Source organism: Nycticebus coucang, chromosome 2 (assembly GCF_027406575.1).
Source record: "Nycticebus coucang isolate mNycCou1 chromosome 2, mNycCou1.pri, whole genome shotgun sequence".
NCBI lineage: Eukaryota > Metazoa > Chordata > Mammalia > Primates > Lorisidae > Nycticebus > Nycticebus coucang.
In genome coordinates this window covers 113181170-113199994 of record NC_069781.1, presented here as the reverse complement: position 1 = coordinate 113199994, position 18825 = coordinate 113181170, and the positions used below count along the sequence as shown (strand labels likewise).

The 18825-nt window shown below is 39.2% G+C and overlaps 1 protein-coding gene across 1 annotated transcript in view; it reads left to right on the top strand.

Annotated features, from left to right (window-relative positions):
- The first annotated feature begins 2998 nt into the window (after nucleotides 1–2998).
- The window catches only part of SPTLC1 (serine palmitoyltransferase long chain base subunit 1), a 78871-nt gene continuing 63044 nt past the window's right edge, over nucleotides 2999–18825 (top strand). The window contains exons 1-3 of the mRNA XM_053579062.1: nucleotides 2999–3132; nucleotides 7092–7199; nucleotides 7902–7996. Of these exons, the coding sequence (XP_053435037.1) occupies nucleotides 3076–3132; nucleotides 7092–7199; nucleotides 7902–7996 (260 nt within the window). The 5' untranslated portion in view covers nucleotides 2999–3075. The remainder of the gene's footprint in view (nucleotides 3133–7091; nucleotides 7200–7901; nucleotides 7997–18825) is intronic.

Here is an 18825-nt window from a genome sequence, read left to right as displayed (position 1 = left end):
TCTAACAGTGGAAACAACTCAATGTCTCAATAAATGTTAGCTGTTATTACCTCTGGAAGATGGCCAAGAAAACCAAGTGTTTAGCTTTCTTTTCTTTATAGTTGAGGAAGATAATAGGAATGGTGATTGAGAATGTGGTGAATGAGGCAACTGAATTGCCACATTCACCAAGAAAAACATGCCACAGAGTTACAGTGTTTTAAAACAATATGGTGCACAATAGCTAAGAGGTGGAAGCAACCTACATATCCATCAACTATTGAATTAATAATGAAAATGTTTTAAGGCATCCGGTGTGTGATCGGTTGTTTTTTTGTTTTTTTTTTTGTAGAGACAGAGTCTCACTGTACCGCCCTCGGGTAGAGTGCCATGACGTCACACGGCTCACAGCAACCTCTAACTCTAGGGCTTACGCGATTCTCCTGCCTCAGCCTCCCAAGCAGCTGGGACTACAGGTGCCTGCCACAACGCCCGGCTATTTTTTTGTTGCAGTTTGGCTGGGGCTGGATTTGAACCCACCACCCTCGGCATATGGGGCCAGTGCCCTACTCACTGAACCACAGGCACCGCCCGTGTGTGATCATTTGTTATACCAGCCCTGGAAAACTTATATAGAGGCCACACATAAGTCCCAGGGGTCATCTGTTCCAATCATCTGTTGCTGGACAACAATCCCAAGACAGTGCCTTAAAACAATAACAATCATTTCTTTTGCTCACAAATGCCGGACTTAGCTAGGCGTATCTCATTTAGAGTCTCTCAGTGATGGTGACTGGGGCTGGGGCCATCTTGAAGATGTCTTCCTTTAAGTGTCTGGCATTTAAGGACTCAAATAACTAGGGGCTGAAATAGACATGCCCCTTAACCATATGGTCCTTCCATGATTTTTCTATATGGCAACAGCATTCTATTGTAGAAGCTGTCACAAAAATATGCCCAGCCAAAAGGGGAGGAAACAGACTACATGTCTTGATTGGTGTGTAAAATAATTTGCATCAGTGATTCAGAATTGCAGGGCAGATGGTGAAGTTCACCCTTCAGAAATGTCTTACCATGAGGGGCAAGTAAGTTGTAATATTTATATCCCAGAAACCATCAATCAGTCATGCTATTAAGAAGATAAATTCTCAGATAAATTATATCTTCTCATGGAACATAGGTCTGGCAGCCTTTGAGGTAGGCCTCAGAGAAATGTAGGTGTGGCCTGTTGGAATAAAAGCACCTAGGGGGAAGTACTGTGTACAAAAATAGGAATAGTTATGAGAGAATGTGGTCAGAGCATTGACGTTATGGGCTACATAATGCTAACTCTACATGGAAATGTAACATATAATACTGGTGCCATTTCAGAGTATAAGGGAAAGTCAAGTATTAGAGAAAGTCAAAAGTATTTGAAGATTACTCAAATGGCACTCAAAAATTATTCCTTTAGAAAAAAATCAACCCCCTTACATCTCATCATACAAAAATATAATTTCCAGAGTAAAGAGCTATAAAAACAACAAATGGATGCAAGAATGGTAGGAAAGCACTGGTGTGGTGAAGAAGTCTTTTCTAAGCAGGATACAAATCCAGAGGCAATAATGGAACAGAATGACTTGTTACTCTACATAAAATTTAAAATGAAGATATGATAAAAGAACAGAAACTGGGTGAAAATCATTTTCACATGTGAAGTAGGAAAATACAGTATAAGATATTCAGAATGCATAGAGTTCCTACAAATCCATAAGAGAACAAAAATTAATCAATAGAAAAATACATAAAAGAATATGAATCGGCAATTCATGGAAGGTCTATAAATGCCAATAAACATAAGTTGCTCATCCTCATGAATAACCAGAAGCATGAAAAACAAACTTCAATTTTATCAATATTAAGTTGGCAAAAATATTCTTTAAGACTGCTAATAGCCTTTATGGACTAGAGCGCAAAAACACTTCCAAATATTTTAAATTAGTTAAGCCATCTTGAAGAGCAGTATGGCAGTATTTGTCAAAGTTAATAATATGCATAATCGTTTGACTAGAATCCCACTTTAAACAAACAAGTCATATATACACGGAAAGGCTCGGCACCTGTAGCTCAAGCGCTAAGGCGCCAGCCACATATACCACAGCTGGCGGGTTCGAATCCAGCCCCACCCGCCAAACAGCAATGATGGCTACAACCAAAAAATAGCCGGGTGTTGTGGCGGGCACCTGTAGTCCCAGCTACTTGGGAGCCTGAGGCAAGAGAATCGCTTAAGCCCAAGTATTTGAGGTTGCTGTGAGCTGTGACGCTACGGCACTCTACCCAGGGCGACAGCTTCAGGCTCTGTAACAAAAAAAAAAAAAGAAAGAAAGAAAGAAAGACAGACATAGAAAGACATGGAACAGCAACGTTTAGGTCAGCATTGCTTGTAACAGGGAAAAGGTGGAAATATTGTTAAGTGTTCACCAATAAATGTTTAAATAAAATGGAAGGAGAAATACACGCAACAAATAGCCTTCAGGCATTAATAATACAAGATATAAAAATAGGGAAAAAAGTTGTGTAGTATGTGGTAGACCAAGTTCTACATGATCATATTGTTCTATGGTCCCAAGTGTACTTAAGACATCCAGTCCTATCAAGCCTGTGCATCTGCATAGTTTCCATATTCACAAGAAGGCCCTAAAGGTGCTGCACCAAACTGCTCGACACACAGTAGGTGCTATACAAAAAAGTTGGCAATTTTTGTGTATAGTTATGTATTTTTTTAATGATAATGCATAACTGGATTTCTCATGTCATTTAAAATTAAATACATTGTGATTACCTTACTACTCTCTGCGCTCAACTCACTGCCGAGCCATTTACTGTTACTCCCTCGCCCGGAGTCCACAACCCGGCTGACACCTCAAAAACAGAAGTTAGGTAATACTTAGGGCCTGACCTCAAGCCTGTTTCTTGCCAGTTAGTGCGCACGTGCGAGGAGGCGGTACCCGGCGGCTGCCCCGCCCCAGCAAAGGCGAAAACGTCACTGAACAGTGACGCGCGCTGTTTGGACGTACCTGTGGCCCGCCTACCGGAAGGGATTCGCGGAGCTTGACTATGGCGACCACCGCGGAGCAGTGGGTGCTGGTGGAGATGGTACAGGCGCTCTACGAGGTGGGCTCGGTGGCCAAAAGGCTCACGACCACTCCCGGTCCTGGGGAGGGTGGAACGGCACGTGTGGATTTTTGGGGGCCTTGGCAGGGTTGGCTCGGTCACGCCCCAGTTCAGCGCCTCTCAGCTGAAGAGTTCAGTGGCAGTGCGTGTAGAGGGAACTGGCGGGGCTCGGACCGAGGGTTTTGGTTTGAGCTTGCCGGCTTCGGGTCCTGATGGAAAGCGGGAGAGGAACACGTGGGAGGGGGCGCAAGAGACAGGTCTTCACAAGCTAGAGTTAGAACTGATGGCAAAATGGAGTGGTGAAAATAGAGTGAAAAATCTGCCTGGGAAGGTCCTAGGGAAGAGAGGTTCTTGTAACTATGGAGCAGTTAATCGGGGATAGAACTGTAATAAATTGTAGGGTTTTGTTTTTTTTTCGGGTGCGAGAGGGTGGATTAGAAAATAAGTCGAATGATACAGGAGTAAGAAATAGTTTGTCATTCTTACTGTTTTTTACGTTATAGAGATACAACTATTTTAGTAAACTTTTAAGGGAAGAATACTTATGAGTTTTTTAAAAGGCTTAGATATTCTAGGTGTGTAAGATAAAACGAAATCAAAATGTTAAGTCTTAGAGAAGTTTCATTCATTTAACAACAGATATTCCCCACAGTATCCAGTGGATCTTTCTGCATCTTCTGTCTCTGAGCTGTTCAGTACAGTAGTCACTACCATATTATTATTTTTAATTTAACTTAAATGTAAATTTAAGTAGCCACATCTGAATAGTGGTTACCGTGGTATTGGATTTATTGCACTGCACAGATCTAGACGCTTGGCAGTGAACAAAAAGGCAAAAGTCTCCGTACTTACAGAGTATATATATTTATTTAAAGTGAATTTCACTTCTCTTTTGATAATTTTTCTTTTTGAAACTTACTAGTACTGTTTACTGAAGGGGGTAATGATGGTGTCTTCTGTTGGAAGACATATTGGAAAATTTTTTTCTTGAAAAATAGGTAAGAGAGCAGATGTGTCTCTTTCCTATCCTCATATAATAAGTAATGTCTAATATTAGGTTAATTATAGTGACTAAGGCTCCGCGCCTGTGGCTCAAGCGGCTAAGGCGCCAGTCACGTACACCTGAGCTGGCGGGTTCAAATCCAGCTCAGGCTCACCAAAAAACAGTGACGGCTGCAACCAAAAAATAGCCGGGCATTGTGGCGGGCACCTGTAGTCCCAGCTACTTTTGGGAGGCGGAGGCAGGAGAATTGCTTGAGCCCAGGAGTTGGAGGTTGCTGTGAGCTGTGATGCCACAGCAGTCTACCCAGGGTGACTGCTTGAGGCTCTGTCTCAAAAAAAAAAAAAAAAAATTATAGTAACTAAGAGAAGAGCCATTAAAATTGAGTTATTTTAAAAATGTTTTTAGAAATTAATTATTTTTTATTATATATGTTGTTTGCTTTTTTTTTTTTTTTTGGAGACAGAGTCTCACTTTGTCACCTTCCGTAAAGTGCTATGCCATTGTAGCTCACAGCAACCTCAGTCTCTTGGGCTCAAGCAGTCCTCTTGCTTCAGTCTCCAGAGTAGCTGGGACTGCAGTCACCTGCCACAATGCCCTAGTTTGTCAATTTTTAGTAGAAACTGGGTCTCCCTCTTGCTCAGGCTGGTCTTGAACTCCTGAGCTCAGGCAGTCCACCCTCTTTGGCCTCCCAGAGTGCTGGGACTACGGGCTGAGTCCCATGCCCAGCTATTGTTTGCTTCCTGTTTGAAGACTCTTTGACAGGGTAGCTTCTCATACCCTGAAATTAATTGTCCAACAGTGAGACTTAGGAGAGGTCCTCCTGTATGTAACATTTCCTAAGAAGGAAAAGAAGTGGCATTTATGATTTTTATTAATTCACTAGGTAGTTTCTCAACTTTTCTTAGGGTGATTTCTTTGAGGGAACAGGGCATTTAGTGACTCGGGCAAAGGTTTGCTTGACAGAATCTAATTACTAAGAAAAGAAAGGGTGTTGAGACTTATTCCTAAATGAAATATATTCATGAGGATCAGCAAATTTTAAAAGTCATCTTAAAGAGACTTCTTATTCTAATGCTGATGATATTTATTTATTTAAAGACAGTCTCACTCTTGTCACCCTGGGTTGAGAGCTGTGGCACCTTAATTCACAGCAACCTCCAACTCCTTAAGGCTTGAGTGATCCTCTTGCCTCAGTCTCCTGAGTAGCTGGGACTGTGGGTGTGTGACACAATGCCTGGCTAATTGTTTCTTTTTTTTTTTTTAAGTACAGACAGGGTCTCACTCTTGCTCAGGTTGGTTTCAAACTCCTGAACTCATGCAGTCCACCTGTCTGGACCTCCCAAGAGTGCTAGGATTATAGGAGTGAACCAGCGTGCCCAGCCCTGATGCCCTTTATATATAGAATTTGAGGAGTCTTAAATAGCATACCTCCAGAAGAAATAAGCGTATGTGTGCATGTGTGTGTGTGTAGCATATGTGTATGGTTTTAAAGTTTATGCATTGCCTTGAAAAGTTTGCTTACAAAATGTCAGCAGTTTTCCAACCTCCAAATTCTGGTGTGTTTATTATTTTAAACTATGGAGAGTATTATTTTCTTTCTTTGTAATATTTGAAAATAATTTGTGTTTACATTTCTAAATGCCTCTTACAGTGATTTTTCAGTGACAACCCACTGGAGTAGAGACTCCATAACTGACTGACTGGGATTTAGTTGATATCTGAACTATCAGAACAACTAGTGTCTATTTACATACAGCAAAAAAGTTGGCCTGCCCTTAATCCAGAAAACATACAGTTGAAAAGAAGACCTGAGATGAATAATTTCATTAAAATCTCTTTATTGCTGTGGAAAACACTATATACTTTTTTTTTTTTTTTTTTTTCAGTTTTTGGCTGGGGCTGGGTTTGAACCCACCACCTCTGGCATATGGGGCTGGCGCCCTACCCCTTTGAGCCACAGGCGCCACCCAACACTATATACTTTTTGAGAACTATAGTAGAAAAGAGATCTACTGTTCTTTAAACCAGTAAGGAAGGTTCTTAATCTTCCTAATGCCGCAACCCTTTAATACAGTTCCTGTGGGTCGTGACTCACAGGTTGAGAACCACTGCTTTAAACATTTAAACATTATAGTTATTTTCCCCCCCTCTGTCATATTCTGAGAAGGATTTAAAGAAGTTTATCTGGGATGCAGAATATACAGGATGCACAAAACTAAGAATTGTGGCAATTGATTTCCATATAACTATTAAACTCATCCATGGGTAAATGGAGGTGGTAGAAAGCTTGGTAAACTGTGAAATGTTTTGTTACAGTCATTTCTCACCAGTAAAATTTAAATTACCTGAAGGATCTGATAATTCATACTTGTTAATATTAGGATGCTGTGTCAGATTTTATTTTTTTAATTTAATTTTTATTCTTAAGAGGTTTTAAAAGCTGAAAGTAGTAGAGGTTTTTCAAATGAAGGCGAAAATGCCTGCTGTTAGAAATGGGAAAAGGAGGCTCGGTGCCTGTCGCTCAGTGGCTAGGGCGCCAGCCACATACACCGGAGCTGGTGGGTTTGAATCCAGCCCAGGCCTGCCAAACAACAATGACAACTAAAACAACTATAGAAAAAAATAGCCAGGCATTGTGGCAGGCGCCTGTAGTCCCAGCTACTTGGGATGCTGAGGCAAGAGAATCACTTAAGCTCAGAGTTTGAGGTTGCTGTGAGCTGTGATTCTACAGCACTCTACTGAGGGTGACATACTGAAATTCTATTTCAAAAGAAAAAGAAAAAAAAAAAGAAATGGGAAAAGGAATGAGTTAAAATTAAGGGAGCTTTGAAAGTTAATTGTAAGAGTAGTAGGTTAAAGGTCATAGGAGGCAGTATATACAGGTGTGCTAATTTTTATGCACAGGTGTTGGAGGTTGTGTTTTTCATTTCTTGTTTTGTTTATGACTCACTCTTAGGCTCCTGCTTACCATCTTATTTTGGAAGGAATTCTAATACTCTGGATAATCAGACTCCTTTTCTCTAAAACTTACAAATTACAAGAACGATCTGATCTTACAGTCAAGGTAAGAAATCATATTGCTGTCTGTGTAATTATAGTTGCTACATTTTTACCAAGAGGATTTGTGGTGGTTCAACTCTGTTAACTTAAAACATTTTTTGTAGTGTAAGGAAATTAAAGGAAATTAAATATAAGGGGAAAGCTGGGGGTAAAGCCAGTACCCAAAGGAGTACCATGGTATAGTCCTGTGTACTTTGCTAGTGATAAATAGCAATCTAACACATAGATGGTTAGAGGGAAGCCTGGACAGCTAGCTACTGGAATTTGAGTGTCCATATGAAAGTTACACGAGTTGCTTAGGAAAAGCACACTGTTTCTGCAGCCTAAGGGAAAGTTTCCCCTGTGGTCTCAAAGGAGATTTGGTGTTGAAAAGAATCCTTTTCAAACCCCCCTCCCCCCAATTGAATTTTGATGTGTTTTATATAGTAAGGAAAAAAAATCCTGAGTGTAGAAATAAAGTTTTCATAAATTGTCAAATCCTTCAATAAAGAGCATTTTGCTTGTGATGAGGAAATAGATAAGGGTGGTGAGTGCACAGAACTCAAGAGCAATTTTGTTTTTATTCTAGCTACAGCAGCCAGACATGGTCTTTCCAGCAGTGTGTTCATTTAGGGCTTTCTCATTCCAAGACACTATTCAGATATTGTAGAAGTTGATGTGAGGTGACTAGCACTGCGCTGTATTTTAACTGTATTTTCTCCTGTAGGAAAAGGAAGAACTGATTGAAGAGTGGCAACCAGAACCTCTTGTTCCTCTTGTCTCAAAAGACCATCCAGCCCTCAATTACAACATAGTTTCAGGGTAAATTGGTTTTGCTACTCAAAGGACTTCTGTTTGGTTTCCTGTAGGTAAATTTGCTACATTATATAGTGGTTTATATAGTATTCCTTTATTAACTGAAATAAAACATTTATAAATTCTTGGGAATAACTAACTGCTTTAGTTCCCAATAAAAAATGTCTTTTAGGGATAGTACAGGAATTTTTTTGAGTCTCTAATTCGATTCTTAACCTTGGTCCTTTTTCTAAAAAAATTTTTTTTCAAACTAATACATGTACATGGTACTCTTTCAAATAGTCAAACACACTTAAAATGAAAGATTTCTGCTTTTCTCTACCAAGTTTGTTTCTCGTTTTAGATCTGCCATGCGTTAATAACTCTAGTTTTTAGTAGGCCAGACAATAACTCTAGTTTTTAGTAGGCCAGATTAAAGGTTACACCTTTAATCCTAGCACTCTGGGAAGGGGAGGATTGCTTGAACTCAAGAGTTTGAGACCAGTCTGAGTAAGAGGGAGTAAGAGTGAGTCCCTGTCTCTACTAAAAATAGAAAAGTTAGGGTGGCACCTGTGGCTCAAAAGAGTAGAGTGCCAGCCCCATATACCAGAGGTGGCAGATTCAAACCCAGCCCCCGCCAAAAACTGCAATAAAATAAAATAAAAATAGAAAAGTTAGCCAGGCATTATGGTGTGTGCCTGCAGTTCAGCTACTAAGGAGGCTAAGACGAGAGGATCACTTGGGCTCAGGAGTTTTGGACCAGCCTCAGCAAGAGTAAGACCCCCTCTCTACTGAAAATAGAAAAATTAGCCCAGGTGCCTGGCTACTTGGGAGGCTGAGGCAGGAGGATCGCTTGAACCCAGGAGATTGAGGTTGCTGTGAGGTAGGCTGATGCCACAGCATTCTACCTGGGGCAACAGAGTGAGACTGTCTGTAAATAAATAAATAAATAAAATAGATATTAATGGCATGCTATACTATTGTTTTCTTGATTCATCAACTGTAGACAGTATTCTGTTGACTCACAAAATATGAATTATGGTATTTGTACCATTTCCCTCCTCGTTTCTGATGTCTGATCTATTTTTAATTTTTAGTTCTATTGGTTATCTTTTCTTTATTGTGTTTCTGTTAATTAAGTATTTAAAGAATAGAGAAAATATCGGACACCTGTGTAACCACCTCCAGCTTTAATAGGCAGTAACATTCTGCTGTCTTTACATTAAATCGATTTTAAAAAAGAAAACATTACAAATATAACTTCAGAAATTCTTTTCTAGGGCCAGCTGCAATGGTTTACACCTATAATCCTAGCACTTAGGGAGACCAAGGCTAGAGAATCCCTTAAGGTCAGGAGTTTGAGATATCAGCTTAGGCAATAGCAAAAAGAAATTCTTTCCTGTCCATCATTTTACTCTTGCCTCCCATACAAGATAACCAGTGTCATTAAGTTAGTAGATGTTTTTCTTTTGCTTATATTTATAATTTTATTGCATATTCCTGTTGCCATGAAAATATTTAGTGTTTTATTTTAAAAGGTGATGTGAGATATTCTCCTGAGTATAGTCTTCTAATTCTGTTCTGATCTAAGAGAGGGTTTTTTCCTTCTGTGGATCTTTTTAGTCTTATAAAAGTTTTACACATTCTGAAATCAAGTTTACCAATCTTTTATCTTATAGTTTGTTCTTTTGAGGTGTTAAGAAATCCTTTTCTACTACAAAGGTCTAATTTACTATTTTCTGTATGGCAGTGATTAATCCCAGCATTATTAGTTGTATAGTCTAACTTTTATCTACTGATTGGAAATTTTCTTTCATTTGTATACCAAGTTCCCTTATAAAGGGTCTGTTTCTGGCTTTTATTTCTATTCTTTTGGTACATTTATCTCCATGTGCCAGAGCTTGACTGATAAATACCACAACTTTATAATAAACCTTGAGTAAGAACAAGTCCATCTACTTCCTAGTTCTTCAGAATTGTCTAGGCTGTTCTTGGCTCTTCCTCATTACGAGTTTAGGTTTAGGTGATCAAATTTGACTAAAATATATATTTTTTATTAGAAATGCATTGATTTAAGGACTAATTTGGGGAGAATTGGTATCCTGCTGATGTTAAATCACCCCCTTGTACGTGATATGTTTCTTGTATACTTGGGTCTTTTATTTCCTACAGTAAAATAAAGTAATTTTTGTCATAAAGTCACCCCTTTGTTTCTACTTGCTATTTGAAAGTATTTGTAGATTCACATGCAATTGTGAGAAGTAATGCAGAGAAATTCCTTGTAAGGCTTATACCCTTAACCCAGTATTTCCCAATTGTAATGTCTTACATATATGGTATCACAGCTGGGAGATTGGCATTGTATATCTTTTAATAGATTCATCTCTGGATATCAGAAAGTTTTTGTTTCTGTCATGAGGAGCATTTGTTGTTGTTGTTGTTGTTGTTACTTTCTATTCAGTATTGAATAGCAGTGGTGACAGTGGCCTTCTGTACCTTAAAAACTAAGAAATAGTCTGTATTGAATTGCAGACATTCCTTTCTTTTTCTAGTTTCCTAAGGGAAATTTTTGGTAGCTTCTTAAATCAGAGTATTAAATTTTATCAAATATTTTTTCTGTATCTATTGAGTTATCATTACTTTTCTTCTCTAATAAATTACTGTATTACATTTTACTGATAGGTTCTGTCACTTAGTTGTACATACGCATAACTTAAAAGTTTCATGAGAAAATCTGCAATCTTTTATGCCACTCTTCTTTACCCCACATTCCAAGTCTCTAGAAGTAATTGTTTTCTTTTTTTTAGCTTTTTTTCTAGTAGCTGCCTCTATTTTTCTATGGAACTTGCTTATGCTATTATTTCTTGATTTTTTTTTTTCTTTCTCAGTTTTGATTACGGTTGTGCATCACTTAATGATGGGGATACATTCTGAGAAATGTGTTGTTAAGTGATTTCATCATTATACAAAATCTAGAGTTATAATATATACAAATCATTATGCAAAACTAGATAGTATAGCCTACTACACACCTAGGCAATTGCTCCTAGGCTACAAAACATGCCATACAGAGAGCATGTTACTTTACTGAATACTATAGGCAGTCATAATGCACTGATAAGTATCAGTGTATCTAAACATAGAAAAGGTCCTGTAAAAATACGGTGTTTATAGTCTTATGGGACCCTGTTGTATGATTGGTCTATCATGGACTAAGGCATCATTAGGCAGCACATGACTCTATGTCCATTAATTGTGGTAGAGAAGGACTTGCTCTCTGAAAACACACCTTTTCACACTCTTCCAGCCCTGTAGTAGCCTCGCCCTGCCTCCAGTGGGATTAGGAACATAGGCACTTTCTCCAGCAAGTACAGCAGACTGGTGTGAATCTGGGACTACGGTGCAGATCCCTGGGCACCCTCAACAGAACCTCAGTTGCTCAGCTATACACAAGAGCCTTGTTCTTTCCTTCTTTCTAGGAGAGTTCAGTTACAGCATAATGTGTCGTTAGATTATTTAGTGTTTACATTTTTATGACTTCATTACTGTCATTCAGTTGGGTCAGTGCAGTGTGACTACACTTTCTTTCGTACACTTTTTGTTTTCCCTGGAGGTAGTCACTTTCCTCACTTCCTTGGTTCTACACTTCAGTCTGTAATTCATCCTGTCACGTTCCTCCAGGAGTATAAGTCTATGTTGAGAATGTTCAAATGTATGTCTTAGGTTCATTTTCTGTTTTCTTTAGAGAACTCTGTGTCATTCTGCTCCAATGCTGACTAGTTGCTCTATTCACAGCTGCAGCATAGGGTGACCCTGTCACTTTAGCTTGGGAGCTCCCTTTGTCTCTCCCGTGTTGGCCGTTTCCTCTTTTTTGGTTTACTCCGTTGTATAAGTAGAGTATAGATTAGACTCCTCAGAAGATGGTATGAAAAGGTGACTTTTTAAAACCTTAGACATCTTAAAATCATTTTTTATTTTATCCTTTTACACTATATTAATTGTTTTATCTGTCTTTATTCATCTGCTAGAGACCTTCTTAGTATCTGGTAATTTTTTTTTTTTTTAATTTTTTGAGACAGAGTCTCACTATGTTGCCCTTGGTAGAGTGCTGTGGCGTCACAGCTCACAGCAACCTCAAACTCTTGGGCTTAAGCGATTCTCTTGCCTCAGCCTCCTGAGTAAGATGGGACTACAGGCACCTGCCACAATGCCTGGCTATTTTTTGTTGTTGTTGTTGGAGTTGTCATTGTTGCTTTAGCTGGCCAGGCCAGATTCGAACTCACCAGCTTTGGTATATGTGGCTGGAGCCCTAACCACTGTGCTATGGGTACCGAGCCAGTATCTGGTGAATTTTAGTGTCCTTTCTTTTTTTCCCAATATGCAGAATATTTTCATTATGATAAAGAGCATTATGTAAATTATTTGTGAAAACTCTAAGAAAAATTGAAGGATGTTCTATTGATACTGGTAAATTTTGTGTTGGTTTTCTTCAATTTATGTAAAAACCTGTTATGTTTAATACTGAGTTGACATAAAAGTAAGTGAATTTACTTAACTTGGATTTTTTTTCTATAAATAACAGCCTTATTGAGATACAATCCACATACCATAAAATTCATTCTTTAGAAGTACATGATTAAGTGGTTTTAAGTATATTCAGGTAAAAGCTGTACAACTCTCGTCTGATTCCAAAACACTTTTATCACTCCCAAAAGAAATCCCAGACCCCCTAGTAAGTCACTTCTTCCTTCCTATCCCAAGGCCATGGCAGCCATTTACCTATTTTCTCTATGGATTTGGCCATTTGGGCATTTCCTGTAAAAGGGATCATACAACATGTAGCCCTTTGTGTCCGGCTTCTTTTAACTTGCATAATATTTTCAGGGTTTATCCACGTTGTAGCATGTATCAATACTTCATTTGTATGACTGAATAATTATTCCATTATTTGAATGTATTATTTTTTGTTTATACATTTATTAGTTGATGAACATTAAAATAAAATATATATGAATAATATTTCTGTGAACATTCATATACACATTTTTATGTGGACATATGTTTTAATTTGTCTTGGATATGTACCCAGGAGTAGAATTGGAGGGTTATATGATAAGTCTATATTTAACATTTTGAGGAACCACTAAACTGTTTTCCAAAGTGGCTACATCATTTTACATTTCCACAAACAATATATGAAGGTTTTAATTTTTTCACATACTCACCAACATGTATTATTGTCTGTCATTTTGATTATAGCCTTCCTGGAAGGTAGGAAGGAGTATTTTGTGGTTTTTTAAATTTGCATTTCCCTCGTGACTAATGATCTTTTCATCGGCTTGTTGGCCATTTGTATATCTTTGGAAAAATACCTACTTAGATTGCTTGCTCATTTTTAATTGGGTTTTCTTTTTATCATTAAGTTCTAGGAATTCTTTATGTATTTCAGGTACTAGTGCCTTATCAAATATGATTTGCAAATATTTTCTCCCAAACTGAGAGGTTTTATTTTACTTTTTTAAGTGATCTTTGAAATGTAGAAGTTTTTAATTTTAATGAAATCCAACATATCTGTTTTTCCCTTTTATTACTTGTGCTTTTGTGTCCTATCAAAAAATCTTTACTTTATACAAGGTTACAAAGATTTACTCCTTTGTTTCCTTCTAAGAGTATATAGTTTTTGCCCTTACATTTAGATCTGTGATTCATTTTGAATTAATTTTTGTGTATAGTGTGAAGTAGAGGTCTGACTTTATCTTTTTTTGCAAATGGGTAGCCACTTGTCTTATTACCCATTTGTGGAAAAGTCTATATTCTTTTCCTATTAAATTATCTTTTTGAAAATCAGTAGACCATACATGTAAGGATTTTCAAGAATGAGACATTGGAATGCTAAATAGATGCCTTGTTTAGTAAGATGGGCTCCCCCAGTTTTACTGAGGTGTAATTGACAAAAATAGTATATATTTAAGATATACAGTATGATGATTTGGTATGTCTATACATTGTGAAATGATTACCACAATAGTAATTAACACATTATCACCACACTTAGTTATCATTGGGAGGAGTGGTGAGGATAGGCTGAGCTTCTTGATTCGTGGCCTTCACACTAGGGTGATCAAACAGGAGCCTATTTATTTGTGGGGACCCCAAGCCTAGTATTTAAGTTTATATTCTCTGGGCTTTCAGTTTCCCAAGATAGGAATCCTCCGTGGTGAGTGGCAAAAAAATAGCTTGTTTTCCAGCATTTGGAAGCTGAGTTGGAGGCAGGACGCTCAGAGTCCGTCTGTTTTTTATGTAACTCACACGTAATTTTCATCTTCAGAATGTCACTGCTGCCCTCCTGAAGGGTTTTAATTTACCCCCAGGCTATCCAGAGAACCCACCTCTAGTCTTTCTTTGCTTGGGAATGACTGCCTGCCTCTTGGGCAGGGGCCCAGCCAGTCCTCCTGTGGTCAGCCCCTCCCATTCTTGCATGTTTAAAGAAAGCTGCTACCCCAGTTTGGGAGCATTTTTCTGGAGTTGCTGTGCTTTACTTCCAGCCTTGGCTCAGCTTTGTCTCTGATCACTTTAACTTACCAAGTACAACTTGTCCATTTGCTTTCCATTTTCCATCATTTTGTTCTGCTCTGGGTAACTTTAGACCTTTAAACTTTGTAGGCTTTTCTGTGAGCTTTCAGAAGAGATGGGATATTGAAGTGGTATTTGTTTATTTATTTAGAGTCTTACTCTGTTGCCCAGGCTGGAGTGCCCCGGTGTCAGCCTGGCTCATTGCAACCTCAGACTCCTGGGTTCCTGAGCGATCCTTCTGCATCAGCCTGCCTAGTAGCTGGGTCTACAAGTTCTCACCACACTGGCCAGCTAATTTTCATCTTTTTTTTTAGAGAAAGGGTCTTTCTCTTACTCAGGAGCTGGTCTTGAACTTCTGAGCTCAAGGGATCCACCCACCTCGGGTTCCCAGATTATGAGCCACCGCACCCAGCCTTGAAGTGGTTTTTAATATTAGCTGATATTAAGTGTATGTATTCCTTGCTCATTTGGCTGCTGCATATCTTTCTGTTGACTGTTTTACTTAGTTATTTTTGTGATCGCTACCCCCATTTCCCACTGTTGCAAAGAATCTTGTGATTAATGTTCTTTTGTGGACCTATGTTTGAGTTTCTCTGGGGATGTAGAACCAAGAATGGATACTGATATATGCCTATCTATCTTCCTGTAGGATTTTTCTATATCACCTATATTCCTATATATTCTAGTATAGGGATTCCAGTTCCCCACATCCCTGTTTACTAACATTATTTTTGCATTTCTCTTATTATTTGAGCTTTTGAGCATCATTTCATGTACTCATTAGTTGCTGGGGTTTTCTGCTTCTGTGAATGCCTCAGCAAGTCTCTTACCTATTTTTCTACTGGATTCTAAGCCTTACTTTTGATTAGCAAGGGTTCTATATACCTTGTAGATTTTAATCTTCCATCAGTTTTTTATTTAGTATTTATCACCTTGATCTTAAGGCATAATTTTTTTCCTAGTTGAAGATCTCTGAAATGGGAGTGAATCTTACCACTCCTGGGAGTCACTAATGGGCCACTGTCAGCCGAGGGGCAGTTGTGATGGGGTTGTCATTGCCTGTGTATGTGTGAGCTTGGCTGTGGTAGGCCTCCAGTCAGCAATCCAGTTGGGGTATGTGCCCTTGGTGAGGCAGCTGACACAGGAGAAACAGCCACATCGGCTGAGCAGATGAATAGAGGCTGTAGTGACAAGGCTTGGAAGATCTCTTTGATTCCTTTTGCCTTTGGAAAGTAGCAGCTTATTTTCTAGAAATATGTGGTTTGATTGGGGGAGAAGATGAAACTATAAGGTTAGTCGAATAGTTTCAGCATCAAAACTTGAGAATGGATGACGGTAACATGTCAGGTCACCTCAGAGATGATAGTGGAGCATCCTTTTAAGCAACGCCAAGGTACTTCTGAGAGCAGGGAGGAAAGTATTGTATACCCATGATGCTGATGACTTACCAGAGGAGAGGACACAACGTGGGTACAGAGATTTATGGGATGTCTTGATTGATTTGTTTTGTTATATTTTTCTTTTCCTAGGTATACAAGTAGTATAATAAAAATCTGTGTCTAAGTATGCCTGAGAGAACCTTTCCTTAAATATAAACTAAAAAATTCAACATGACAGGGAATATGTTTTAATTAGCAGTGTTTTTCTTCCCTAGTGGCAGATAAAATATAGTTGTTGACATTTTCAATTTAATGAATACAATCAGTCTTTTTTCTATCACCCACCTGTTAACTTTCTTTTTTTTTTTTTTTTGTTTTTTGTTTTTGGCTGGGGCTAGGTTTGAACCCGCCACCTCCGGCATATGGGACTGGCGCCCTACTTCTTGAGCCACAGGCGCTGCCCATCTTTGGTATCTTTCATTGAACCCAGTTTCTTAATTTTGACTTGGTCAAATACATCTGTTTTGACCTCATGATATATGTGTTTGGAGATTTAAGAAATTATTTCTTATCCCAAGGTGACAAAGACATTCTTCTATTTTGTGCTGTCTTTCTAAAATAGCTTTAAGTGTTTTTTGTTTGTTTGTTTTGGTTTTTTAGAGACAGAGTCTCACTTTGTTGCCCTCAGTAGAGTACTGTGACGTCACAGCTCACAGCAACCTCCAGCTCTTGGGCTTAGGTGATTCTCTCGCCTCAGCCTCTTGAATAGCTAGGACTACAGGCGCGTGCCACAATCCCCGGCTATTTTTTTCTTGCAGTTTGGCTGGGGCCGGGTTTGAACCCGCTACCCTCGGTATATGGGGCTGGCGCTCTACTCACTGAGCCACAGGCACTGCCCAACTTTAAGGTTTTTAATATGTCCGGAATTCACCTTTTTACATAGCTGCTCTACTTTGCTAATTGAAAAAAAAGTTTGTATAACCTAGTAATTTATGGGACAACTGCTATCATTTTCTGGGTGTGTATGTTTATGCAGTTCTCTTGAGTTCTGGATTCTTTCATTATATATGTCTATCTGCACAGGAAGAAAATTGTGGTTAACAGGAGTCTATAATATTTGTTTCTTTCTCATAAAGTACCATCCTCCCTATTTCTAAGTTCAGTTAGCCATTCATGAACTTTTATCCTTCCATTTGTAGAGAGAGCTCCATTAGAAATCTTAATGGAATTTTAATTGTGATTTCATAGAGTTTATAGTTTATTTTGGCACAGTGTAATTATCTTTAAAATGTTAAACCATCCCTTCAAATGAATGTCATACATCTTATCATTTATTCCTCTTTCTATTTTTTAATATTATAAATATTTTGTATTTTATTATCCTCATTTTTTTTTGTAGAGACAGTTTCACTTTATTGCCCTCGGTAGAGTGTCATGGCATCACACAGCTCACAGCAACCTCCAACTCCTGGGCTTAGGCGATTCTCCTGCCTCAGCCTCCCGAGTAGCTGGGACTATAGGCGCCTGCCACAACGCCCGGCTATTTTTCTGTTGCAGTTTGGCCGGGGCTGAGTTTGAACCCGCCACCCTCGGCATATGGGGCCGGCGCCCTGCTCACTGAGCCACAGGTGCCGCCCCATCCTTATTTTTTTTGATTTATTTATTTATTTTTGAGACAGAGTCTCAAGCTGTGGCCCTGGGTAGAGTGCCATTGTATCACAGCTCACAGCAACCTCAGACTTTTTTTTTGGAGACAGAGCCTGAAGCTTTCGCCCTAGGCAGAGTGCTGTGGCATCACAGCTCACAGCAACCTCCAACTCCTGGGCTCAAGCGAGTCTCCTGCCTCCACCTCCCAAGTAACTGGGACTACAGGCGTATGCCACAACGCCCGGCTATTTTTTGGTTGCAGCTATTGTTGTTTGGCAGGCCCGGGCTGGATTTGAACCTGCCAGCTCAGGTGTATGTGGCTGGCGCCTTAGCCTATTGAGCCACAGGCACTGAGCTATAATCTCAGACTCTTGGGCTTAAGCGATTCTCTTGCCTCAGCCTCCTAAATAGCTAGGGCTACAGGTGCCTGCCACAATGCCCAGCTATTTTTTTGTTGCAGTTGTCATTGTTGTTTTAGCAGGTCGGGGCCAGGTTCGAATCTGCCAGCCCTGGTGTATGTGGCTGGCGCCCTACCCACGGAGCTGTGGGCTCTTTTCAGACTTGCTATATGTCTATCTTTATTGTAAATTTTGTTGTAGTCTTTAAAAGGTTTGTTTACCTGGTTATATAGTACTTGCATTGTGAAATTCCATTCTGAGGAATATTTACTATAAATGAGAATACATACTGTATCTGTACCAAACTATTTTACCTTTCGTTTTAGAAAAACAAAAAACCTGATTTCTTCCAAACACCTGCATGTAGCATTGATAGAGATTATTTCTGGCTGAAGTTGTAACTAGTTAGAATTGGGTTAAACTGCATATATTAGGAAATCCAAACTTGCATGGCCTGAGCAAGGTAGAAGTTTATTAGCACTCACCATGGGTGTGAAGAGAGGCAGCTCCACAGATATCAGGGATCCAGGTTACTATTCTGTTGCTGTCCTCTTGAGGCCTTTGGCTTCCATTCATGAGTCACTTTAAGGCAGGATGACAGGCAGATGGGTAAGAGAAGAAGTTCCTTCCAACTTTCTCAGCTTGAGTAAGGCAGTGTTGGTTACACCTACTTGCAAGAGCAACTAATAAACGTGGTCTTTTGTTCCAGGACACTGTAGGGACAGGAAAATACATGTTGAGTTGGCAACTGTTGGTCTCTGCTGAGTGTGATTGCAGGAATGACCAGTGGTGCGAGAGACTGAGTACTCAACTGTGTGGCTCTCCCTGTACCTCAAGGATAATACCTAGGGAAAAGTAT